The 25,774-nt window shown below is 54.6% G+C and overlaps 9 protein-coding genes across 9 annotated transcripts; 6 read left to right on the top strand and 3 right to left on the bottom strand.

Moving 5' to 3' along the window:
• Positions 1 to 1,295: 1,295 nt before the first annotated feature.
• On the bottom strand, positions 1,296 to 3,441 carry G647_01592 (uncharacterized protein; the record flags this gene model as incomplete). Its single annotated transcript, XM_008724991.1, has 5 exons — positions 1,296 to 1,362; positions 1,440 to 1,963; positions 2,029 to 2,943; positions 3,039 to 3,152; positions 3,205 to 3,441. The coding sequence occupies 5 exons, from the start codon at positions 3,439 to 3,441 to the stop codon at positions 1,296 to 1,298; spliced, it is 1,857 nt and encodes a 618-aa protein (XP_008723213.1).
• Positions 3,442 to 5,761: 2,320 nt separating this feature from the next.
• Positions 5,762 to 6,419, bottom strand: G647_01591 (uncharacterized protein; the record flags this gene model as incomplete). The annotated part of the gene is made up of 3 exons (XM_008724990.1): positions 5,762 to 5,854; positions 5,916 to 6,119; positions 6,237 to 6,419. 3 exons carry the CDS (start codon positions 6,417 to 6,419, stop codon positions 5,762 to 5,764), a joined length of 480 nt encoding a protein of 159 aa, XP_008723212.1.
• Positions 6,420 to 7,316: 897 nt separating this feature from the next.
• On the top strand, positions 7,317 to 8,062 carry G647_01590 (uncharacterized protein; the record flags this gene model as incomplete). The annotated part of the gene is made up of 2 exons (XM_008724989.1): positions 7,317 to 7,342; positions 7,399 to 8,062. The coding sequence occupies 2 exons, from the start codon at positions 7,317 to 7,319 to the stop codon at positions 8,060 to 8,062; spliced, it is 690 nt and encodes a 229-aa protein (XP_008723211.1).
• Positions 8,063 to 9,104: 1,042 nt separating this feature from the next.
• Positions 9,105 to 12,203, top strand: G647_01589 (uncharacterized protein; the record flags this gene model as incomplete). Its single annotated transcript, XM_008724988.1, has 1 exon — positions 9,105 to 12,203. One exon carries the CDS (start codon positions 9,105 to 9,107, stop codon positions 12,201 to 12,203), a length of 3,099 nt encoding a protein of 1,032 aa, XP_008723210.1.
• Positions 12,204 to 12,884: 681 nt separating this feature from the next.
• Positions 12,885 to 14,707, top strand: G647_01588 (uncharacterized protein; the record flags this gene model as incomplete). Its single annotated transcript, XM_008724987.1, has 4 exons — positions 12,885 to 12,999; positions 13,055 to 13,066; positions 13,123 to 13,421; positions 13,475 to 14,707. The coding sequence occupies 4 exons, from the start codon at positions 12,885 to 12,887 to the stop codon at positions 14,705 to 14,707; spliced, it is 1,659 nt and encodes a 552-aa protein (XP_008723209.1).
• A 746-nt stretch (positions 14,708 to 15,453) lies between these two features.
• G647_01587 (uncharacterized protein) lies at positions 15,454 to 16,365 on the top strand (the record flags this gene model as incomplete). The annotated part of the gene is made up of 1 exon (XM_008724986.1): positions 15,454 to 16,365. The coding sequence occupies one exon, from the start codon at positions 15,454 to 15,456 to the stop codon at positions 16,363 to 16,365; it is 912 nt and encodes a 303-aa protein (XP_008723208.1).
• Positions 16,366 to 16,849: 484 nt separating this feature from the next.
• G647_01586 (uncharacterized protein) lies at positions 16,850 to 22,042 on the top strand (the record flags this gene model as incomplete). Its single annotated transcript, XM_008724985.1, has 1 exon — positions 16,850 to 22,042. One exon carries the CDS (start codon positions 16,850 to 16,852, stop codon positions 22,040 to 22,042), a length of 5,193 nt encoding a protein of 1,730 aa, XP_008723207.1.
• Positions 22,043 to 22,717: 675 nt separating this feature from the next.
• On the bottom strand, positions 22,718 to 24,286 carry G647_01585 (uncharacterized protein; the record flags this gene model as incomplete). The annotated part of the gene is made up of 1 exon (XM_008724984.1): positions 22,718 to 24,286. One exon carries the CDS (start codon positions 24,284 to 24,286, stop codon positions 22,718 to 22,720), a length of 1,569 nt encoding a protein of 522 aa, XP_008723206.1.
• Positions 24,287 to 24,803: 517 nt separating this feature from the next.
• G647_01584 (uncharacterized protein) lies at positions 24,804 to 25,300 on the top strand (the record flags this gene model as incomplete). Its single annotated transcript, XM_008724983.1, has 2 exons — positions 24,804 to 25,133; positions 25,190 to 25,300. The coding sequence occupies 2 exons, from the start codon at positions 24,804 to 24,806 to the stop codon at positions 25,298 to 25,300; spliced, it is 441 nt and encodes a 146-aa protein (XP_008723205.1).
• Between the last annotated feature and the right edge of the window lie 474 nt (positions 25,301 to 25,774).

Genomic DNA, 25,774 nt, shown 5'->3' with positions numbered 1-25,774 from the left:
ATGTGACGATTCTGTGCCCGTTGTCATATCTCTCAGACCTCGCGAACAAACGTCATGATCACGGCGCCTAGCAGCTCGTTGATGCAGCCTTAGCACTCGCGCAGAGTCGGTGTGGACAGATACGTGACAGCTATCAAGCGGGTACCGTTGGCGATACATGAACGCAGAAGGGACGAAGGGAAGAGAATGAGTGGTGTAAACATCATCTCGCGACACACTCCGTGCCGGCGAGCACGAGTCCGCATACCCGCAGCCAGAGTGCAAGGGGCATTTACTGCACATCTGAGGCCGCCGATGCCTGAGGTGAGGCAACCGACCTGTCCGATACTAGGTACCATTCATCCCATGTCTTATTACCACTCTACTCTCAAAGTTGATGTCGATGTCGACGTCGACGTCGACGGCAAAAGCTACAACGTCCCAAGTACGAAATCGGAGCAAATGAGTTTCCATATTATTCACGGATATCAATTCAGCCTTCCTGCCGCAAACCATGCATGTGTATGTGCGTGCGTATCCCCTTCGTCTCTTCCAAAGCTTCACCCCTAACCTTTCTGGGCCCATTTCCCAACTCCCGTGTCCGGCAGCCCTGGCGAACGATGATATATTCCCCTGGCACTTCCCCCCCTTTGCTCGTTTCGTGTGATCACGACTAACGTACTCTGGCTCTGGCTCTGCCTCTGCCTCTGCGCACGGTGCTTGATCTGCACTACTCGTATCCCTCTGGAGCGAAAGCGAGAGGTCAGTCGCTGTCGGCAACCGTAGACACAGCCACTATTCACGACGAGGATGTCTGTCTCTGTCTCTACCGCGCGAAACAGGGGCTGGAAGGTACAGGTACGGGTAATTTACACTATAAGGAGGAGGAGCTGGGGACGCAAAGTCGGCACAAGCACGACGGGATATTGTGGCGGAGCTACAGTAGAAGGAAGGCATCTCTTGCTCTGACTTACACAGTACGAATACATGGAAGGTACAGTCCCAGTATGTCGAAGGAAGGCTAGATGGTCGAAATGTAAGTGCCCGATGCTGTGGAGATATAGCCCGGTTGACAAAGAAGTGTGTGACAGGGAGCTCGTACTGTTTACTGTATGTCCTCGAGTCGAAAGGTTGGGAAGAAACTCACAACCAGGACCTGGACTTTGTACTTGGACTCAAGGCGCGGCATGCTCTGGAGGGCGGTTACACTGCTCGCTCGATCACAGCGACGAGAAAGGGGAGATTGCCGAGGAATACTCCGTATGATGTTTGCAGTGTTCCTACAACCAAAATCCTTCTCATCTAATCATGACTGCTCAGATGTCCTTCTTGATCAGATCAGCACCCTTCTCAGCGACAGCATAAGTAGTCGCCATGATGTTCCTGTCCAAAAACACCATTAGCATATTGCGCTCACACCCCCGAGAGAGAGAGAGAGAGAGAGAGCACCGCCGACTTACCCAGAAACATGGCCGGGGAAGATACTCGCATCCACGACCCTCAAGCCCTTGACGCCTTTGACCTTTAGGTCGTTGTCCACCACCTCTCCTAATGCGCATGTCCCAATCAAATGATACTGGGTACTGATATGATTCTTCACATAGTCGATCCTCGCCTCCTCGGTCTCCAATGCCTTGCCCTCCGGTGGTAACTCCCGTTGCGCAAGACTCTTCGCCAGAAGGGGGTGTTTGGACACCTTTTCCATCCACTTCATACCAGCGGCGAGGATCTTGGCGTCGACCTCGTTACGGAAGTAGCCGGGATCAATTTCCGGTGCGGCGAGCGGATCCGACGATTTGATGTGCACAGTGCCGCGCGAGAGAGGATGTTCTAAACACATCAAAAGGGAGAGCTGTCGTTTCCCATTGTGTGGAGCGTCGAAGAATTGCGTTTGGTCAGACCCCTTGCCAACGTCAAGGCGGCAGGGGATACAGAATGTTTGCAGATTGGCGAAAGTTGGGTCGCGGAGTTGGTCAACGATGACCTGGATCACATACTGTCAATCAGGGCGACAGATAAAAGCGGGCTGTAGACGAGGCTTCTACTCACTTTTTCCTGTGCCTTCTCGAAGTCCGTCTTCGCCAGCGACTTTTGCTCGATCTCCTTGATCGTGTCTTCCAGCTCTTCGGGAGATGCCACGGATGCATACGACACGAAACCCATCATCATGCCAGGACTGGCGTACGGTCCTTTCTGCGTCTTCTGGTACACATCCTGCTGCATTTTATTGAATTCTTCCTCGTGGAGAGCGTCCATTGAATCGATACCGGGTTTCAAGTCGAAGAGGAGTCCGCCGAGGACGTGGTCCTGGAAGTTCGCACCCACGCCTTTGTTTTCAACGACACATTCAACTCCAGCGGCCTGCAGAACCTCGGGGTCACCAATCCCAGAAAGTTCAAGTAACTGCGGGCTCTGGATGACGCCAGCTGACAAGACAACCTCCCTTGTGGCCTGCACGGTATGCTTCTTTCCCTTGTGCACGAACTCCACGCCCGTTGCTTTGTTCCCATCCAAAATAATCTTTGTAGCTTGCGCCTCGGTCAAAACTTTCAAATTCTTTCTCCCGAGATTTGGTCTTAAATAGCCTGTGGCCGCATAGCTCCGCTTTCCGGGGTCATCGCTCCTGTTGACGGCGCCTAGACTGGAAAAGAACCCTAAATGGTCGCCGCTCCACGCGTCACTAATGGTTTTTGGTGTGCCAGTGACTTCGTGCGCGGCTTTGGCAAAATCGACCTCAAGAGGCATGTACCAGTCGTTGAAAGACGTGTGGATCGGGCCCGATGTGCCATGGAATTTATCCCCGCCGGCGATGGGCATGAATTGAGGATCGTCGTGTAGTTCGGTCCTGTCCAGGGTTTGCGATTTCACAAAGTAGCGCGCCAGGCCGTCCCAGCCCCAGCCAGGATTCCCCATCGCTTCCCATCCGTTTAAATCATTTCGGCTCGGACGGACATACATAAGGTACTAGCGTGAGATCGCTGTTAAATACGCCGACGTCGTGGTGAGTGCAACAGGGGGTAGGATCTGAGGTGCTTGGAGGATTGAGGAAGTGAGCTCACATTGATACCAGAACTGCCGCCGAGGATTTTGCCCCTGGGCATCGAGTAGATCTTATTGCCGGCATTGGGTTGTGGGATGGAGGTCATACACCAGTCATATTGGGGACGGCCGATCTGACCTGTGTCAAAATATGCCTCGCAGATACCGCTGGACACTTTGACCTACCAGAGTAGGGTAGAGAGACGGGGTCGACACACTCGGGTCATCCATGCGGTTCTCTCCGGCTTCCAACACAGCCACGGAAATGTTCGGATCTTCAGTCAGTCGAGCAGCAACCACGAGGCCGGCCGTGCCCCCTCCGACAACAATAAAGTCGTATTGTCGAGAGGTGAGGTCCTCCACAGAGCAGAGTGCACTAGAGGTGCCATTGACGTGGCCATTGACGCCGTTCGTGACTGACATATTGGCTTGATGGTTGTTCTTCGATCACCAGTTCGATGGAAGCAAAGACAGCGCGGAATTCAAACGGCTGGGTGTCCTTCTAAGAGGCATATCAATACCAGATGCAAGTCATCTCCGGCTAGACACTATACCATGTCGGCGTTCCCCCGCATAATGCCGCCGGAGGTGATCAGCCCGAGGAACCAGATTTTGCGGGGTGCAGCCAATCGCGAGAATCCACGGTTGTCTCCATGTCGACCGAGCAATGAAACCCAGAGGAGGAGAGGCCTGCGGACTTTGTCTTCGGGTTTTCATCTCGGAATCATGGATAGCACTTGGTTGCTTCACGGGAATGTACCCGCGGCAGAGCGTCCTGCAACATCGGAAGCGGTTGTACAGCAGGCTAAGCTGCAGGCTTCCCGTTGCGGAAAGAAGAAAACGTCAGGCGGACAGCAAGGACGCGAGGTCAAGTGCATAGCGCTGGATTGCAAGGTAAACAATGATGCTTTGGGAAATTGTGAATTATGAAAATATGAAAGTGAGGTGAGGGTAATAGTGAAGTGAAAGTTGGATCACGTGCTGAAGTGCACGTGATAGCGCCAAGAAGCCACACCTAGACTGTAAACGCTGTACCGGGTGTGACCGGGGTACCTCCGTAAGCACTCCATGCTGTCTCGACTGTGCTCGTTGGCGATGTCGACTGAAGTTGAAAAGGCAAGCATTCCAACACACGCGCACACGGTTGCTAGAAATTTCTTTGCGAGCCAAAAATAGGGAATCCGGTTTCGGTTGCGTGCTGCTGAGAGGAGAAGAATTTTCACGTGAGGCTGCGGCTGGCTACTGGAATTGTTCGAAAAGGGCCAGCACATGCGAGTCGTGGCTCTTGCCGATGTCACCGTCTCGCACGGCACTGCCTCCCCCTCCCCCTTTCGGTAGCCGAAGATTTAGATTTCCGCAGCTCGACACAGGACAAGCGACTCAGTACACAGTACTGTGGTACTCAGTAGGAGCCACACAGTACGCGCTATTGCTTGATTACGGGCACTTAGTCACCTTCGTATTACCCAGTACTAGCAACGCTCGCCCTATTTGATGTCTTCGATCTTGTTACATCGAGGTCGCCTCGAACTGCTTTTCAGCGGCTGTGGCTCCATCAAGCACTGATGGTGGCGTTCAACCTTTTCAGCTGAAGCACCAGCTAACCGACGACGACGCAGGCGAGTGGCTCCCCGGTCTTGAACTCTTGGGTGCATAGCCAATGCCTTGGACCTAATTTGGCAGTACGTGCAGAACATGTGCATGAAGCTCTGGGTCTTTTGTCCTGTGCATTGCCATTTCGGACGATTCAGATGCCCACCTTTCTCGGCAACGGAGCGCACGTTTCAGCCTGCATTGCAGATATCCACTGCCACTGTCATGCTGGTGAGCAACACGTATGCAGGACCTGATCTTCTGCATGGAGGGCTTATGTATATCTCCTCTTCGTCGGGATGCTGATCACTTCTCTATTTTGGCTCTTGTGTTATCTTGAATCCACCACAGCTTTGTGGCTCGATCTCACTCTGTCCGACTACCACTTGTTCCCTTTGCACAAGCTGTCATTACAGCACCGACTCTTCAGTCCACGTCCGGGCCCGACTTACTCCTGGTCACCGGAACCCCCGGCTTTACGGGCATTCTCAGACCATCCGCACAGTCGACTTATTCAGCACATCCCACCTCAGACGACACACGTCATTCGGTCCACCTGCACGAGCCTGATCATCTTCGAGCAGAGACATTTAATTTACCATAAATCCTCTATCTTCGGCCGACTGCTATCAACCACCAGTCCGAAGTACAAGCCAGACCAGCATGTCTCACCAAAAGACCTCCAGTCGGTACTATGCCGAGTACGAGCGAGCACTCGAGAAAGCAGTTGATCGGTCCAAATCAACACCGCCGTCTACCACTTCGTCACGAACCTCATCCGCGACCTCACTCCAACCAACATCTCCAGTTGCAGAGTGGTGCCATCAAATGCACATGATTCAGAACCGGAAATACCAGTGGTGTGAAGGTTGCTATCCCCGGCCGCCACCACCACCATCAAACATAAAACTGCCCTCGCAGAGGGTCTTGCAACAATCAAGGAAGACGAACGAACCTGGCCACGCGTATCAATAAACTTTCGTCCGGCATGAGATATCGGCACCAAACATTTGCCCAAGCTTTAGCAGGGTGTTGGCGGCGTTTCGAGAAAGCCAAAGGCTCTCATTTAGATTTCAGACAAGAGGTTGATGATTTATGATTATTCTACTGTACAATCATTGGTTTCGATAGATGAATCTTCTGGTTACCGTCACGAACTGCCATTCATGGCCCTCGTGCTGGCAGCCTTCAGCTTCTCAATCTGGTCTTGGAATCTCCGCTCATATGCTTCCTGCTTGAAAACCTGTATCCGTGTTAGGGACGCCACTTCCCACGTCTGTAGGGCTCCCCTCATGCGTACGTACTCTCGTGGCATCGAGTGCGGTGGGTTGCCCGATCTCGGGGTCGGCTCCAGCATCTAAAAGGATATCGATGACTTCCGGCTCGTTCTTAAACACGACACCTGCCAGGATTGACTGCCCCCTATCGTTCAGCCGGTTGGGGTCTGCACCATGCTTTACCAAGAGGGAGGCCAAGGGGGCGTGGCCGTGGTAAGATGCAAGCATAAGCTGAGCGGGTTAGTCACACCACTTGTGGGGAGAGACGCGTCTCAGTCTGGAGAAGTCCCCTGATAGGAGAAATACAACCAGTGCCTGTCCTTACCGACGCAGGGGAACGGAACTCACCAGGGTGTCACCCTTGTCATTTGTCAGGTTTGCAGGCAGACCACGCGGTAGAGCCTGCTCAAAGATCTCTGTCTGACCTGACCTGGCTGCATCAAAAAATCTTCCGGCTAGAGCGATTGCCTCGGGCGGGAGTTCGTCTGCGGAATGTGAGACAGCTGCTTCGACAGGCAGCGTGGAGTCCATTGCCGGACTCAACTGGTATTATTCTATTGCTGACAGTGGATGAAGGTCCGGTCTGGCAAGTGCTTGGCCAGTATATATGCCTGGTTCAACATCCAAACTCCTCCCGAGCCGGGGATGTGTAAAGCAAGGCGCGCACGGTGATTCATCGGGATGACGTCGATATTTGCTCGTTTCAACGCGCTTTGCTGACAAGTCCCGATCTGGTGAATGCGCGCATACCTAGATTCGAGTGAGTTACTCGTACAGTGCCGGGCTTCCCGAGCCCGGGCTATAGCAAAGCCGCGGGAACTAGGGCGAAGCCTTCTTGGAAAGTGATCTTTATACCAAGCACCCGCAGGTAACATGGAGCATGATAGAGCGCTGATCGTATCCACTCGGTGCAGCCTTCCACGTGAATCTCAAGGCTGAAGACGCCAAGCCGCTGTGCTGGAATGGGAATAGCGCATTTCAGATTGCGTGCTCAAGGATATCGCTGATTGTCTGGACTGAGCATGGGTGGAACCTTGCTTCCCACCAGCTCACTTGCTCCCTGCGTAGAAGAGCTCCTCCCATGGGCTACTCGTGGGCGGCACCTTGCTACTGCTGATGCCATAAGAGCTGGAGCATGCATCATGAGGGGCAACCCATCAGCACGTCTTTGCTGGTCCCCTGCCCCTCACTGGGTGGCAGGGATTTGTCCGCCAAAGGCGTGAGTGTTGTGATCGAAGAAAAAGATTTGTCGTCGCCATATGAGCCCAGATTTCTTCGCGAGACTTCTTTTTGCGACTGACATTTAACCCATCACCTATATAACCACGCTATCGTTGCTGGTCTAGATCCTCGCTGCCTTTCTACGCTGCTCCTCACAGGATACTACTTCCCACATATTACCACACACAACCCAACACAACAGTCAAAATGGGTTCTACTGGCCGTCCTGAACCGTGAGTGATTTCCACAGCGCTCAACGGCGCCCATTACTGACGGTCACTATAACTAGTCTACGCTTGGGTTCCGTTGCCCCCAACTTCCAAGCCGAGACCACCAAAGGCCCCATTGACTTCCACGAGTTCATCGGCAACAATTGGGTCGTCCTGTTCTCCCATCCCGAAGACTTTACCCCCGTCTGCACCACCGAGCTGGGAGCATTTGCCAAGTTGGAACCCGAGTTTACAAGAAGAGGCGTCAAGTTGATCGGTCTTTCTGCAAACACCATCGACAGCCATGGACAGTGGATTCAAGACATTAATGAGATCAGCGGCAGCAATCTACAATTTCCGATTATTGGCGACAAGCAGAGACAAGTTGCGCTGTTGTACGATATGTTGGATCAGCAGGACGCCACCAATGTTGACGAAAAGGGCATTGCGTTCACTATCCGATCTGTCTTCGTGATCGACCCCAAGAAGACCATCCGCACCATTCTCTCCTACCCTGCCTCAACTGGTCGCAATACGGCCGAGGTCCTCCGCATTGTCGACTCTCTACAGACCGGCGACAAGCACAAGGTCACCACTCCCATCAACTGGGTTCCGGGTGATGACGTGATTGTGCACCCGAGCGTCAAGACCGAGCAAGCAAAGGAGATCTTCCCCGACATGAAGATCATCAAGCCATACCTGCGGACGACACCGTTGCCCAAGGACAAGACCAGCGCTGCTTGATGATGGTGACGGGAATTTGAGGAACGTCGTGTTATATTTCCAGAACATGAAAGTCGTTCCCACCAAGATAGCTAGCGCGTCGAGATACTATGGAAACTACGTTATTCCGAATTAACTTCACTTATCTTGAGACACGCGACTGGTGATGAAGTACGTGATATTGCACAGCGCGTATACTGCCATCCAGCGCGTGCATCAGTGGCCTCCGTTAGCATCGGAATAGAGCCACCGTGCATACGCCACCGATCGTCTTCCTGCGTCATGTGCTGCCAGATCTCACGGATGCGACAGCGACGGCATTGCTGCCCTTGACCCTGGTCTCAGAGGGACCTGACTCCGGAGAAGGAAGCAGAGGATTTGTGCGTGTCATTGGCTGACGGACCTTTAAACGCGTGCTAGAAGCCGGCTTGGCATTCGGCGCACTCCACCGCCACCGCTGCCGCCATGCTGAGAGACTCGCGGCCATCTAGACCTTCGGGGCACTATCCTCGCTACACAACCCCATATCCCATATCTCATATCAGAACCCTCCCACACTCACCGACAGCGTTGTACAGGCCTCTATTGCTCTCCTCTTCAAAGCAGACTCGGGGAACCGGTGCAGCACGCTCTGTACCCGGCCAGTTGTTGTCGCGTTCCGCCCGCAGATTTCTTCAAGCGCCCCCTTTTCTTTTGACGTCGGCTGAAGTGACACGGGGAGAGGACAACCCTTCACGAAAACAGTAACATCCCGAGACAACTTCTTTGTCCTCTCGGTAAGTGACCTGCCTGATGACCCTCAGCTTGCATTGGCGCTTGACGGCGCCTTGGGGGACCCGATTCTGATCTTAGCTGTTGGACCGGTCGCCGCGGGCGAGCGAACTCGTGTTCATCCCCTCTACACCCTTGCTGAAAGATTTGAAAGAGAGGACAATGCAATCATGCTACTTTGCCGCCTCTGTCGTTTTGTATTCCTTGCGCTTTCGTGTGCGGATTCTGCACCATCGCACTCGTTATCATTGTGTTTATCTCTCCCGTCCGTCTTGGAATCGAGCTGACGATGATGGCTAGGTTCCGACGGAAAAGTACTGGGAGGCAAGGCTCTATACCGTGGACGTACAGCAAGCGCTTCCTGACTTCGCATCTTGACCCGCCATCACCAGAAGAACACGATTGGCCGCCTACTCCGCCGTCGACCACTGAGGCCGACTCGACATCAACTATCCCCAGCGTCTTTTCGGACTGGCACGACCCCTCCTCGCTTTCCTTGTTAGTGCAGGGTACAGCTAGCAGCCTCAAGCAGCGACACATACCCATCGGCATCTCGAAGTATCGATTGACGAAACTACCTGTTCATGAGTATGTGCCATCCCCGGCCACGAAGTCTCCGACCTCAGCACGATTGCCACGATATGTACCCATAATCATCCCGGATTTTGCGCAGCCATCGGTTGCCAGAGAATTTGACCCTGCCGTCTCGAGGTCCGACTTACAGACCGTCCGAACGACTAATTCATCACCAACGACACCGACCTTGAAGAACTGTGCCAAGAGATTGAGAGGCTCGGATGACGCTGATAGTCTTAGCACATCGACGCAATCACATACGGAGAAGATTTCCAGACCACTGCTGCAGATAGAAATGAACAACAGCCAGGTAAGCCTCGTTGCTTCAGAGGCAAGCAATGAGGGCGCGCCGGGCTTGAATCAGCCCGTCAATGGTGTTGGGGGCAGTATTGGCATACCTTCTTCAGCCCCGCAGCAAAGCTCTGCTCCCACCAACTTATCAGGGTTGGTGTGCAATGTGCACAGAACCACTGGTGAAGAGCCCCATGCATTGGTGGGGGCAACCACAACGATCCTGGGCGACAAACTATACGTCTTTGGTGGGCGCATCCACTCAAGGACGAAACCGCAGTTGACTTCAGACCTGTATGAACTGGACCTCATCCGCCGACATTGGACCCGGCTTGAAGCACTTGGGGATATACCACCACCTCGATACTTCCACAGCGTCTGCGCTCTTGGAGATTCGAAGTTGGTGTGCTATGGTGGCATGTCCCCTGCTGCACACGCCCGAAACGGCATCAACGCCCAAGTTGCCAAGTCAGCCGCTGAGGGACAGCCCGAGGTCGTCGTCATGTCCGACATACATGTCTTCGATGTGCCGACCAAGAAGTGGACGCTGATATCCACGTCTGAGAATCCTCAGGGGAGATATGCCCACTGTGCAGCCATACTTCCATCTTGCGCCGCATTCACCTCCGCTAACGCGCCGCTTTCGGCCATCCAGCACAACCCCCCGTCCGCAGATCCTCATTCAGGTACCTTGGGAGTACAGCTAGATGGGACTGGCGGTGCAGAAATGGTCGTGGTGGGTGGTCAGGATAGCAACAACAATTACATTGAACAAATCAGCGTCTTCAACCTCCGAAGTCTGAAATGGACGAACACAACTGCGTGGGATCGCAAGTGCGGTGCATACAAAAGCATGGTGTCGCCTATGACTGGACTGTCGGCCGAATTGATTGGACGCGGTGTACCGTTGAACGACCCACACATGCAGACAGCAAGTTCGCGACCTGGGACTTCTATGTTGATATATTCCAACTACAATTTCCTAGACGTCAAGTTGGAGCTGCAGATCAGGTTACCTGACGGATCGATGGTCGAGAAGCCCATGACAGGCTCAGTTTCTCCACCTGGACTGCGATTCCCGAATGGAGGCATCATTGACGGCCATTTTGTGGTGAGCGGGACTTATTTGACATCTTCGAAACACGAGTACGCTTTATGGGCGCTCGATCTGAAGACCTTGACCTGGGCGCGCATTGACACCCACGGGTCCATCTTTTCTCAAGGCAGCTGGAACAGGGGCATTTTGTGGAACCGGAGGAATACATTCGCTATCCTGGGCCATCGAAAGCGGAGCCTCGTTGATGACTACAACCATCGGAGAATCAATTTCAGCCACGTCTGCATGGTCGAGTTGGAAGCCTTTGGTCTCTACGACAATCCGAGGAGAGAGGCTGCTACTTCAGGCTATGTGTCACTCTCTGCTCCAGCTGTTCCACCGTCCATGCAAACGGGTATGGTGAGTGTGGCTGCTGGAGGCCGACCACTCAATCATACTGCTGAGCAACTGGGTCAGGCAGCGCTGGCGCTGGCGGAATTCTCTGACATGGAGATTGTGGCATTAGGTGGTGAGAAGATTCCATGCAATTCCTACCTTCTTTCTAGGCGATGGGGTCCGTTTTTCAATCAGCTTCTGGTCGAGTCGGCAACGAATCACGACACCGTTAGTCTGTCGGACGGAACGACATTGCGGCCCAGCATACGGTCGCAACAGAGTCGTAATTCTTCTCTGACAATAACGCCAGCTGTGGCGAACGGGCTGTCCACTACGTCCACAGGTGAAGGCATCCTCGATCCGCAGCGTTCATTAAGTCGATCCACAACCAGAACGCTCACGGAGCTGCCCAATACCACGAACGTGCCCCCTTCGGGTCGTCCAAGGTCATTGTACTTACCTCATATGGCACCGACGATCCACTTACTGCTACATTTTTTGTACACGTCTTCATTACCCCCGGCCGGATCTCCAATGTGTACGCCGCATACGCTGTGCTCACTTTTGCAAATGGCGAGACCTTATCAGATTGATGGACTTCTGGAGGCAACGGTTGAGCGGTTGCATGAGGTCCTGGATGGCCGCAACTCGGCGGCGGTTTTTAATGCGGCGGCCATGGCAGCAGGGGGGGGTCGGGGCCTTCAAGGCACTGCAGGCGGTGCGTTGGCACAGATGGGTCGGCGGGAAAGCGAGGCAACCACAATAATAGACTCACTGTCCAACAAGGCTGCCGGACTCAAACTTGCCACCAATTACGAAGAAGCTAGCAGGAAGAGAGGCCATGGCAAGACCAGTTCCATGGACTCGGCATCGACGGCGACTTCAGCCTCGACGTCTACTGACATGTCGCACACGGACACCGAGAACTCGGCGTTTAATGAAAATGGCGATCCGAGCGGGAAAGGGGAAAGAGAGTCGCGAGAGATCTGGACGGGCGATCTCAGCTCGGTGATTGGGCTGCAGAAACGAGGGTTGAGAGGGTTGATGGAAGGACGACGGTTGAGGGAGAGGGCGAATACGGGCGGTGAATAGAGTCGACACAGCTTCTGCCATTCGAGGCCGGAAGCAGTGCGCTTACACAGTACTGTCCACTGCAGCCCGGAAGCACATTATCCAGTACACGATACTCGTAGTTAAGCCCCGGTTGCACACAGTAGATGGCGGGTTGCAGAAGAGAATCGCCGCAAGCACGTGCTCCCGGACTCAGATCTGTCCCTCCGTGGCTGGCATGTGATTCTCCTGTGACCTCGTACGCAGTACGGAGTACAATCGCAAGTGATGAGTGGCAATTGGAAGATGCCTCGGCACGTTTCAAAAGTGGCATTTGTCTGGATCGCCAGGAAACATCATCTGACCCTCGACAACGAATAACAAAGCAAGCATTACGCCTTTGCTCATTGGGCCCGGCGTCATCGAGCGTCCGGAGTCTCCAGTTCCCTCTTGTTCTGGGGAGAAGCGTGACCCGAGATTATGTGCCTGGCATGGCGGATGGATGCGTTGCCAGCTGGCATGTGAAAGCGTCTCAAGCTGAGGTTTGACGTCGGTGTTGCGCAGCTGCATTCCTGTCATGTTTCTCTTCCTCCGGTACTTCTACAAAGCCTAGATCAGGTCCCTTCTCTTGCCATCACTGGAATTCGCGTCTGGCTGCCTGACTTCTGCTGCTCGAGCGCATAACTGCCCTTCTTCTCTAGACTTTTATTCTCTAGGATCGACATGTCCAAACGTCTCTCGGCCGCCGATGTGGCATCTCACAACAAATCAGACAACCTCTACATTATCGTCGACGAGGATGTCTACGACCTGACCAAGTTTCAGGACGAGCATCCAGGTATGTCCGGCATTGATCCGCATGCTCCGGAGCGCGTATACTAACGGAAGCGCAGGTGGAAAGAAGAGTGAGCCGTGGCCCGCACTCCAGGCCGCATCAGCCCTGTCTAATGTCGCTGTGTAGTCCTCCAACGCGTGGCCGGCAAGGATGCCTCGAAACAGTTCTGGAAATACCACAATGAGGGTATCCTCAAGAAATACAAGGCGAAGTTGCAGGTTGGGTCGTTAGACACCAAGAAGGTCGAGGCACCGCCGACTCCGCCTGCCACTCCTCCGGCGGAAAAGCAGGAGAAGAAGGTACAGCCGCAAGCACAGCCCGGCACCGTTGCGCCTACGCCTGGTCCGTCCGCTCCGGAAGAGATCGAGGCGATGGACCCCTTTGGTTCTCTGATTCCGTTCGGCGACCCGAGTTGGTATCAAGGTGTAAGTCCAGCATAGGCACGTAGCTGTGCCTTTCGATCTAATCCGCTGCCTAGTACCATTCACCTTACTACAACGAAACGCACGCTGCCCTCCGTGCCGAAGTTCGAGAATGGGTCGAGAGCGAGATCGAACCCTACGTGACCGAATGGGACGAGGGCAAGAAGGTCCCGGATAAGATCTACAAGCAGCTGGGCGAGCGGGGCTATCTTGCCGGTCTGTTGGGCGTCAAATACCCGACGCATCTGGTCAAGAACACGGTCAAGAGCGTGCCTCCCGAGAAATGGGATCTCTTCCATGAGATGCTCTTCACGGATGAGCTGTCGCGGACCGGCTCTGGCGGTCTCGTCTGGAATTTGCTTGGAGGTTTCGGAATTGGGTGCCCGCCGCTGATCAAGTACGGGAAGAAGGAGCTCGTCAATCGCATCTTGCCGGGCATTCTCTCTGGAGACAAGAGAATCTGCTTGGCCATTACCGAGCCCGACGCCGGTTCTGATGTGGCCAATCTGACCTGCGAGGCGAAGCTGTCGGAGGACGGCAAGCATTACATCGTCAACGGCGAGAAAAAGTGGATCACCAACGGCATCTGGTGCGACTATTTCACCACCGCCGTCCGGACGGGTGGCCCTGGTATGGGCGGGATCAGCCTGTTGTTGATTGAGCGGACCGAGGGCGTCAGCACGCGCCGGATGGACTGCCAGGGTGTCTGGAGCAGCGGAACTACATACATCACCTTTGAGGATGTCAAGGTGCCCGTGGAGAACGTGCTCGGCAAGGTCAACAAGGGATTCCAGGTCATCATGACCAACTTTAACCACGAGCGCATTGGCATCATCATCCAGTGCCTGCGCTTCTCTCGCGTCTGCTACGAGGAGAGCGTCAAGTATGCGTCGAAACGACAGACGTTCGGCCAGAAACTCATCAACCACCCCGTCATTCGCATGAAGCTGGCGCACATGGCCCGTCAAATCGAGGCCAGCTACAACTGGCTGGAGAACATTATCTACCAGTGTCAGCGCATGGGCGAAACCGAAGCCATGCTGAGATTAGGCGGTGCCATTGCCGGCCTCAAGGCTCAAGCCACCACGACGTTTGAGTTCTGCACGAAGGAGGCCGCCCAGGTCTTCGGGGGTCTGGCTTACTCAAGAGGAGGCCAGGGTGGGAAGATTGAGCGGCTGTACCGCGATACTCTGGCTTACAAGATTCCTGGTGGCAGCGAGGAGATCATGCTGGATCTCAGTATGCGCCAGAGTCTCAAGGTGCACAAGGCGCTGGGGATGAAGCTGTAGAGGATGTGCGCTGTAACTTGTAGCATGAGTATGTTACGATTTATCTGGATGTACTGTGTACGACAGGTCACCTACCCAGTACTTGTGCTTCGCTTTGCATCTCCGGTGTGTCCCAGTGGTGCCAGGTTCTTCCGAGCTGACGACACCAACGATGGACGTTGGCCGCGATGCATGATGCTCTTGGTGGATGCCCGGCACCAACAGGCCGTATCCTGGTTGGCAGCGTTTCAGGCGGGGTAGCCAGAACCGTTTTCAAGCTTTGCCGTCATGCAGGTACGTCACCAATCGACCAACATCGCCGTGAGAAATTTTCTAGCGCTGGCTTCTCTGGCTGGATGCGAGCAAGTTCCCCTGCATAACCGGGCAAAGCGAGGGATAGCATAGACAAGCATCTGACCTGGATGCGTGTCGAAAACTCTTTCCTGTGGTGCCAGCCCATCATGAGGTCCAATGCCACCCACCCCTCCCTCTTTGGTGTCATCTCCAGTTCTTTTGCTCCATCTCAAGCCCTGCGCCTCGTTCTTGCCGCCACTCGATTGCCGGCCTGCGTAGAGTAAGTAACGTGGGACTTTTCTTGCCTTGTCGAGGGCTGTCCCCAACGTTCTGCAGACTGCGCTTGCTATATATCTCCTTGGTTCACCTGCGCTTTCCTTGTTTTTGCAAGTATCCGGCTGTTCGTGTATTGTACTTGTATCTGGTGAACCTCGGACCACATTCGTTACCAACACATAATAGCATACCCCAACATGCGTATCTCACCAATTCTCGCCCTTGTGGCCGCCCTTCCTTCTACACTTGCCGCCTACAAAGGCTTCAACTATGGATCAACTGGGAACGATCAAGCCGCGTTTGAAGGGCAATTCAACTCGGCAAAGGCGCTGGGGTTCGACTCTGCCCGATTGTACACCATGATCCAGGACGGCACCACAAATGCCCCCATTTCAGCCATACCAGCAGCTATCAACACCGGCACGTCTCTCCTTCTTGGCTTATGGGCTTCCGCCGGCGATGCTCAGTTCGCGAACGAGATCGCCGCTCTTAACGCGGCAATCTCACAGTATGGATCACCCTTTACCGACTTGATCGCCGGAATCAGTGTTGGCAGTGAGGATATTTACCGCATTACACCCATTGGTATCTCCAACAATGCCGGACTGGGCGTCGGGCCAGATGTGATCTCAAACTATATCGGGCAGGTTCGATCAGCGATTGCTGGTACCCCCGCGGCAGGAAAGCCGGTCGGCCACGTCGACACCTACAATGTCTGGACAAATTCTAGCCAGAACGGCTTGATCGGAGCCGTCGACTTCCTGGGCGTCGACGCCTATCCTTACTACGAGACAACAAAAGCAAACAGCATCGAGAACGCCAACGCTACTTTCTGGGATGATTACGACCAAACAGTCGCCGTTGCTCAAGGCAAGCCTGTCTGGATCACGGAGACCGGGTGGCCGGTTTCAGGTCCGGCAAGCGGTGAAGCTGTTGCGTCAGTCGAGAACGCACAGACATACTACGACGAGGTTGCCTGCACCGCGTTTGGTGACAACATCAACACCTGGTGGTACATCCTTCAGGACACCGGAAGCTCGCCCAGCTTTGGCGTCGTTGGCGCCGGCAGTCCTCCTCCCACCACGCCGTTCTATCCGCTTACTTGCTAGAGCGTTATTGAAATGGGGAAAGAGATGTGTATGCGTAACGAATAAATGGGATCAGGACATCGGGACAAAAGGATCCTTGGATAGGCCATGAATGAGTAAAGTTATTGGTAATGAAATTATAATTGAGTCCAAGAGTTTTGATCGGATGTTGCGACAGAACGCCGAATGCATCGAGATCAGGTTCTGAGTGAATCATGATCAAGTTTTTGAGTAAACTGTGATCAAAGGCTGAGTGAAACGTGATCATGTTAGCACGACGTGAGCTCATCAGCCAATCAAAGTGTCTTCCCAAGCACACTAGTCCTGGTTGGGACTTGTCAACAACCCTGGAAGTAAACAATCGAGGCTCGACTTCTTCGAATTCCCCGCATTTACTTTAATGCAGACAACAACGAAGCCTGTTGCATCCCAAATGTTTCCTTGCAACCGCAAATCGATTAATTCTTGAAACAAATCCCAGCGTCAGAACTTCGCGGCAACCAAGATGGCGCCTCGGAGACCTGCCAGCCCAGCGAAACCTCGACGGACCACGCGCGCTCGAGCTGGAGATGCCGACACAGTCAACACCACATCCGCGCAGCCGACGAAAACAAGAAACGTCAAAGCTGCGAGCATCCCCACGACCACACGAACTCAAGAGATGGAATCGAAGTCTCGAGTTGCGAAGAAGACGACGTCAACCACAGCACCTAAATCGAAAGCTGTGAGAAGTGCACGCGCCACTACTAGATCGACAAAGGCTACTGTCGTCCCCGCCGTGGACGTCGATGTTGAGAGCGATGGGGAAGAGGTAGAAGCTGCGGCTGAGGTCACGGTGGCGGAGCCGGCCATTAAGCCGTCGAGGGGAACGCGAACAGCTACGAAACCGACGTCAACCGCTACCGGTACCACAACACGAACCTCTGCCGCGACCGGACTCGCTGCGGCGCCGCGTCGCCGAATAAAGGTCACCCCTTTAATCGAACATGACCCTCAACCAGCACCTGTTCCCGCACCGGTTCCGGATGACAAGACCGCAAAGAAGTCGTCCACAAAGTCAAAGAAGGAGAAACCTGAAGCGGAGGTGAAGCCATCTAGCTCCATGCGTACGAAGAGAAGTGCTGCACAGGCCAAGCTTAACGAAGTTTCCGACGGACCAAATACCGTAGAGCCGGAGCCCAAGAAGCGAGGTAGAACAAGAGCTGGGACGGCAAACGTTGAGGAGAAGCCCGAGCCCGATGTTGTTGCCAAAACCGCAAAATCGCGGGGCCGTGGTAAGAAGGAGAAAGCTCCTACAGACCAAGCTGGACAGACTGAGCCTGAGCCGGTCACCACCCGCCAAACAAGAACCCGCGGTGGATCGGCTGAAGACCCTGCCGTCAGTGAGGCTAGAATCAGTGTTGTCGTCCCGTCAAGGAAGAAAGTCACCTTTGAGCCATTGCCGGAAGATGAGGAGGATGAGAAAGAAAACAAGCGGCCCAAGGCCATGGCCAAAACCAAGAGCAGCAAGGCCTCCGCCACGACCACCAAGAAATCCGAACCAGCGGCCACTGGGATGCGGGCCAAGCCAATTCGCAAGCCCGCTGCTACTCGAACGACTAAAGCAACTCGGACCGCTTCTCGTGTGACAGCAATGCCTGCAGCTGAAGAGATGGAGGTCGACAAACCGGAAATGAGGATGCCTCGAGCACTGACTCCAAAGAAGATCACACAAGTTGCAAAAGCTAATACCGTCGACAGTGAGGATGATGAGGACGAGCTTTCAGGAGCTAAGACTCCTGTTCGCGATCTCAGCTTGTCGCCTCGACGAGGTTTCACTCCTTCTGCTGCGCGTCCCTTGTCTCCCGTGAAGACGCTGGACTTTGCAACCGCCCTCAAACCCAATTCGCCTGAGAAGTCTCATTCAGGCGCACCGCTCAGCATGATGAGTCCACCTCGACGAATGCCGGCATCACCGATCAAGGACTCATTGAAAGAGTCCCCACGACGCGCACCTGAAGGTGTCACGATCTTCCGAGCCCAAATCCTAGATGCGGGCAATACAGGGTCGCGCGCGTCGAGTCCTCCAAAAAATCAATCTCTGCTTCAGCAGTCTCCTAAGCGTGCCCTCGCTGAACAGATCGTTTTCCCGCCATCAGCCATGAAATCACGGGCAACTCCACTGAAGAACTCTTTCCTGTCTTCTCCTGCGCGGCGACTCTTCTCAGCGTCGAAGCAGAGATTTCCCACTCGGTTATCACCTTCACCGAAGAAGGCATTCGGGCGAGAGAACGACACAGCGTTGGCTGAAGTGGCAGAGCCTGACGAGATCGAAATTTCGTCACACTTCCGGTCTTCGGTTTCGCCTCAGCGATCTGCCCGAGTCTACAGACTCAGTGAGGACGAGTTGGCTCAGGAGCTCGGAGCGGAAGTTAATTTTGATGAATCTGTGTTGGATGTTAGAAGTCCGCTGAAAGTTCACAAGATCAAGCCAGTTGTCACTGATGCGACAGCCACAATCACCGCCGCCGCAGCTCAAATTCTGCAGAATCCCGCCGAACGAGAAGACGATGAAGTCGAAGGGGAGACTTCTCTACACACCTTGCGCGACGAGATCGCAGCTGATGCAGATTACGACGAGACCATCGTGGACCCTGCACTTGAAGCCGAAGAAGCATCCGACGGAGACGATGAAGCTCACCATGGCGTTTCTCTTGATGAGGTCTCCGCAGATGAACCCATGATGGATAAACCCCAATACGGGCAGTCCACACACAACCCCAGAATGTCAGATACCCTGTTCAGCCGCATGCGTCAACTGGATGATGAATCCGAAGACGAACTTGCCGGAGAACAGACCCCAGTTAACCGCGTCCTCGGACCAACCTTTCGACCTAACATGAGCGCCACCAACACGAGAACCCGTCTGTCAACCGGCATCGTACCGCAGAGCGCCTCTCGACATCTTGGTTTCACTCCTCTTGTGGCTCAAGTTCAAGGCTGGCGAGCTGGAAGTCCCGAAAAGAGAACTCCTGGTGCTGCAAGGCCTCCTTCGCAGGGATTGTTTTCTCCTGCTGCTCAGATGCACGTCGAGGGCTTAGTTGAGCTGAACCGACCAGATACACCGGGCTCCAAGCGGAAATCATTGGGCACACGACTTTCTCTCGCTCCATCTTCAACTGGAAGTCCACTCAAGCCTGATTTTTTTGCTGACGGCATGGCTGCGCAGGACTTCGAAGAGCAAGTCGACGGAGGGCAGGATATCCCTCCAGAGCAGCATCAAGATTTGCACGGCCTTATTCGGTCAGACGTGGCTGAGCCAGACGCTGGCAGTGCAAGTGAGGTGCAAGCTGGACTTGCAGAAGGAGTGGTTGAAGAGAGTGTTCCAGAAACGGGTGAACTTACCACTGATCTCATCAACTTCACCAATGCCTCTGATACTGCCATGGTTGACTTCAAAGCTCTGGCAAATGAAGCCGAGGAGCTTGCCGGTCATGAAGACGACCAATCGATGTTGTCCAATACATCGTTCTCCTCGACAGACGAACAAGACCAGAGTACTGAAAGTGGAAAAATCCTCGAGGAGACGGCTCCCAACGTTGTCTCCGAGGTAGAGGAGGAAGAGCAGTCCATGCTTTCATCTTCCTCGACTTCAATCGGCGACGAAAATGCTGCACTGATTGTCGAACTTCCGGAACAGCCCGAGTCTGTCCAGGAAGCTGAAGCGTCTGCTCCAAGCGATGATGGTGAGAGCGATCATGACACCGGCGAGGAGGACGTTGGTACACTCCTCTATGAGAACGAGCTTACCATGATGGCACACAACCCCATATCTGAGTTGCCGTGCGAAACAACAGCAGCCAGCATCGAAGTCTCACCCTGGAAGGGTGATACCAGTGATTCTCTCGCAGAAATGGACTTCAGCGTCACTCCTGTTCGACCAGACCCTGCACTTCCCCGACAAATCCACACTGTGGTCTCTAAAGTACCGCTCCGCCCTGAAGGTGAAGTCCCCAATTTGTCACCGCTCAGGATTCCACGCAAGCGAGCGCGATCACTATCTTCTTCAACTCCACAGGGTGTTAAGAGACGCAGTCTCGGCCTTGACTTCCCGGCTATGGTTGCTGGTAATCCCCTCATGACGCCCAGAGCGAACAGAGGGGCCCCCCAGCGACGCGTTCGCAGTGCTGCGCCGAGTCCTGCAAATTCTGTGGCTACCAGTCTGATCACGCCTAGTCAGATCAGCTTTTCCATCGACGATTTTGGAGACAGCACGCTAGATGGTATTGAGCTGCCTGAGGATGAGCTTATGTCTGATGACGTGGGTGTAGGCGTGGATCAGACCGAAGTTGACGGCCAGGATGAGAGTGTCATGACCATTGGATCTGCTCTGTTCAAGACTCCCATTGCTCCGGCGAAGGGACACAGCATTGCTCCTGCTAGTACGCGGTCCACCGGCACGACCACTCCTCGCTACGCCATGAGCACAAAGTCGAGCAAGAGCCGTGTTGCAGCCACGCCGAGCATCACACCCACACGAGGAGCGACTCCTGCGGCGATCAAGTCGGCTACTGCGGCCAAAGCAAAGACTCCCAGCACGGCTCTTAAGAGCAAACTCGCCGCTAAACCACCCCAGACGGACCGCACACCCCTGAAAGCAGTAGGCAGCGGTGTCCTTCACGGCGCAATCGTCCACACCGATATCCATACCAGCGAGGGTATGGATGCATCGGCGTTCTACATTGACATACTTACGTCCATGGGCGCCCGCGTTGTCAAGGAATGGCGTTGGAATCCTCGCTCCAGCATAGTGACTTCCAGCGACGACCAAGGATCCGGAGAAACACCTAGCTCCAATCCCGGCATCACGCACGTTGTCTACAAAGACGGCGGCAAGCGCACACTCGAGAAAGTCCGCTTGGCAAGAGGTCAAGTCCTCTGTGTCGGTGTTGGCTGGGTGCTTGACTGCATGCGAGAAGGCAAGTGGTTAGACGAATCTGTGTACGCGGTGAACCAGAGTATTATGCCGCGTGGTGGGAGCAACAGACGCAAGTCCATGGAGCCCAGGATGCTGGTCAATGAGAATGGGCTTTTATCGGCAAGCAAGGAGCGACGGAGCCGAAGTGTCTCTATGGGGGTGGAGATGCACGGCCTGAGGGAGGAATTAAGGCAGGAGTTGATCAATACGCCCGTGAGAGGCAGAGAGATTCTGAATGCTGGCGAAAACAGAACAGACGGTGTTGAGGGCGACGGAGAGACCGAGATCAGCTCGACGTACAATTCCCCAACCGCAGCGACTGTGGGTGGAGGCGGGGATACTGCGAATGTTGGTCTCCTGATGGCTCAGCAGGATGTCGTGCGCACACCGGGATCGGTCATGTCCAGAAGACGTGCCAATGTCGACGTCGCGACGCCGCAGTCGACTTCGCTGGCTGTCGACTACGATCCACGCACAGCAGCGACGCCGTTGACGCCGTACCTAGTCGCCAAGGGCCGCGATTTGATTCAGATGAGTGCACCACCCAAGCAGGTCAACAAGAGTCTCTTCGATCAGGACGAAGAGGAAAACAGCGTCCTCGGCCAGATGGACAACCAGGCCGGTGGTGCCAAGAAGTTCCAGGTCAAGGGTGCGAAGGTGTTCGACGGCAGACGGAAGACGCTCGGTGTGCCGGGCATGGGATTCAAGCCGGTTGTGGGAAGTCCTCTACGGAAGGAGTGATTTTTGAAGCTTGTGTTTTGGTCTTTTGCTTTGTGGTTATTTCGAACCTGATGACGAACGTTGGGAGATTCATGCATTTGCTGGCGTTCAGCGAGCGCATGAAAGGCGTTTGGGACTTGTCGTTGGATTTCGACTGTAGTACGGAGTACAGTATACACTGGTGCTTCTGGCCGATCGGTCTGCTCTGGCTCCTAATTAGCTACAGTAGTGTCTGGGTGTCCGTGCATGGTGTTTTGGGTTAGATGATACTGTACCTCTGAGTACAAGACAGGACAAACATGCAGGGTGCTTCTTGCTCTTTGCTCTTGCGTCTTAGTACTTACTGTGCCTAAAGTCCACAGTACTTGCTTTCTCGATTCGGTAGAATGTAACGTAGTGTTGTGTACACAGCGTGCCCGTCCCTGGATGCGTACTGTACAAAAAGTGGCATTGAATGCAATAGACGTATGTACATACACGGTATGTCCATTGAACATTCCGCTACAGATGTACGCACACTCTGTCTCGCGCGCTCTCCCCCTCTGACTTGCGCCTACTGCCATCTATGCCATACCGGATCGTCCATCCTCATTCAACTTACTTACTTCCCTCCCACTACTAGTGCCACTCACGTCCCTGTAAAAGCCCGCGCGACTCAAAAAGCCAGCTCGAGGGATTGCCTGCTTCGCAATCTACCTACTTTCCACCACTCACGTCCCTGTAGAAGCCCGCGACCAGAAAAGCCAGCTCCAGAGCCTGCTTCTCATTCAGCCGCGGATCGCAGAACGTGGCGTAATTCAGGCTGAGATCCTGTTCGGTGAGCTCCTCTGCACCGCCCACGCACTCCGTCACCGCCTCGCCCGTCAGTTCCAGATGCATGCCGCCAAGATAGCTGCCGTGGGAGCGATGGATCTGCAGAGCTTGACGAAGTTCCGACAGGATGTCGCTGAACCGACGGGTCTTGATCGTCGTGGACCCCGACCCGGCCGTCGTGGAGCCGTTGATGGTCGAATCCGGGGGCATCGTCACCGTGGCGTTTCGTCCGTTACCGTGCATGGGATCGCACTGCCACACGACGGTGCCTTGGTGCCGCGAGTTTTGCACGGCGCGGATATGTCCCGGCAAGTGGGCGGCGATCTTGTCGCACCCGTACCGCGTGATGAGGACGATCTTACCGACTTCGCAGCCCGGGTTGAGGATGTCCAGGAGGGGCACGAGGTCCGAGGGCGGCATCGAGGGGCCAACTTTCACGCCGATCGGGTTGGCGATGCCGCGGAAGAATTCGACGTGCGCGTGCGTGAGCTGTCGCGTGCGGTCGCCGACCCAGACCATGTGGGCGGATGTGTCGTAGTAGCCTCTCGTCGGGGGTAAAGGCGGGGGCAGTTGCGTTGGCAGTGATGTTTTCCGACTCTTTGGTGGTTGCTGTGCGACCGGTGAGACGGGTCGAGGCACGTCACGCCGCTGCTGGTGGTGGTAATTCGTCGGATGTTTGAACTGCCGCGTCAGTGCCTGTTCATACTCGAGAAGCAGACCCTCGTGCGATGTGAACAGGTCTACCGTCTCCAGCCCGCCGCCGGTGTCGAGGCCGATCGTCCGCATCATCTCCAGCGTGTCGGTGATCCGTTCGACAATGACTTGGTAGTTGTCCCGGACCGAGGGGTCGCGGACGTGGCCTAGACTCCAATCCAGCGGGGCGTGGAGGTCGGCCAGCCCACTCGTCAGTGCTGCACGGAGGTAGTTCTGCGTCGCGGCCGAGTGGAAGTACGCGTCGACCAGCCTCTTGGGATCTGGTTCCCGAAGCGCGGGGTCCGCTTCGTAGCTGTTCAGAATGTCGCCTCGGAAACTGGGCATGGAGACGCCGTTGACGACTTCCATGGGCGAGGACCGTGGTTTGGCGTATTGGCCGGCCATGCGCGCCACACGGACAACCTTTTTCTTCGCGCCGTAAATCAAGACCAGGGACATCTGGAGCAGGAGCTTGACTTTGGCCTCGATCATATCCTGGGTACAGTAGTCGAAGAGCTCGGCGCAGTCGCCGCCTTGAAGGAGGAAGGCATTGCCCCTAGCCACTTCGCGGAGTTCGTTTTTCAGCTTGACGATTTCTCGCGGCGTGACGAGGGGTGGGAGTTTGTTGAGTTTTTGAAGGGAAGTGTCGAAGGAGTGTGTGTCGCTGTAGGTGACTGATTGGACGATCGGGCGGGTTTTCCAGCTCGAGGGCGTCCATGGGCCACCAGCACTCGCACCACTTGAACCATTGATCTCCATCCTGAGTTCGGCCTTTGCTTTTGTGTCGTGATTCTGGATACACCGAGAATGCGGCTTGTGGACGCTACTCTCCACAGTGATGTGTTTTGGCTGCTGTTACTCGAGAATTTCTTCGGTTGCACGGCCTCTTCACTCGCGCATTCGAGTATTTCTTCGAGGGGACTTGAGTCACGGTTGTGGGCAAGGTCGTCTTCGGAGAGAGATTCAAATGAGTATTTCAGATTGAAGTGAGCCCAAGTCTGCAGTAGATTGTTGCTCACCCAGGTATCGTGTTAATGGACGTGCTTCAATGCTTCCAAAGGACACAGTCATGAGTCAACACAGGGAAATGGAATGTTTCTGATACAGCGCCAATCCCTTCCTGGCTAGCGGGCTCCGTTGTGCCTACGGCGAGGCACAGCGACTATCCGGTGGATCATTCGCCTCCATCGCGCCAGATACTGTGTAGTTGCATTGAATTTCAGCGAGTCGCTCCTTGTATTCGTGTATACATTGACAAGGCACAACACATTACGACATGGCGGAACCGGTCCCCTCGGCGTCAGCGGCTGCCGCAGATGCAGCCGACGATGAGGCTTCTCAAAATCTCCCCAAGAATGCCGAAGACCGCAAAGCTGCGGTGGCGCTCAATTCTCTGAATGCCAACGAGATGTCGACGGACAACGGCGAGACCGGTCCCAAGCAGCCGTCCGCAGCTGACCAAGAGGCGTTGGGCAAGGCCATGTCTAGGCTCGAGATTGCCAGTGGTGTCAGCAAGAAGAAGGAGGACCCGACAAAGGCAGAGACCAAGAAAGAGATCGAGGTGAAGAAGAAAATCAAGATCGCAGCCGAGGATGTCAACTTCCTGGTGGGTATCGCGGGCCCGTGTCTATGCTACAGTAATTGACTGATGTCTTTTTCCAGGTGGAGGAGCTCGATCTTTCCAAGAACAAGGCCACAGAGCTGTTGAGGTCGCATGACGGAAACGCTTCGCTCGCCATCAAAGCCTTTATTACTCCTGCTGTCGGGGCTTGAAATGCATGCCACTCTATTGGTGAAATGCTGGTCTGGTGTGCTTGGCGATATACCAAGCTGCAGCTGTCCACAGCCCGCTCGCAGTGTCCCCAGTTCACGCGGAGTACAGACTGTTGCCTCAAAGTGGGCGAAAGTATATAGGACCAACCGGTCTCGCTCCCTGCATCTCCAGCAGTGAGGTGTGCTTTGGAGCATGTAGAGCCAGACACAGGTGATGGCGGAAGAGCTCGACGGCCTACACTCATACGACCATGAAAACCTTGGTCCTCGAGAACTGGTCCCTGCTTGGACGTACGGGAGAGGTTGCTTAGAATAGCCTGCCGCGACACAGGACTGCATGACTGTAGTATGCATGTCCGCTCATCGGATGTTCTTCAGGTGTTTCGGGGCAGCCAGTGGGTGCCCCCCCCTGGAACGATGCTTCAGACAAATCTTCTGGCTCTTGTATCACACCGGCCAGCATCAGAAGGCCTG

This window comes from Cladophialophora carrionii, assembly GCF_000365165.1.
Source record: "Cladophialophora carrionii CBS 160.54 unplaced genomic scaffold supercont1.1, whole genome shotgun sequence".
Classification (NCBI taxonomy): Eukaryota; Fungi; Ascomycota; class Eurotiomycetes; order Chaetothyriales; family Herpotrichiellaceae; genus Cladophialophora; species Cladophialophora carrionii.
Note: the sequence above shows the minus strand (reverse complement) of the source record. Positions and strands in the feature narration are given on the sequence as shown.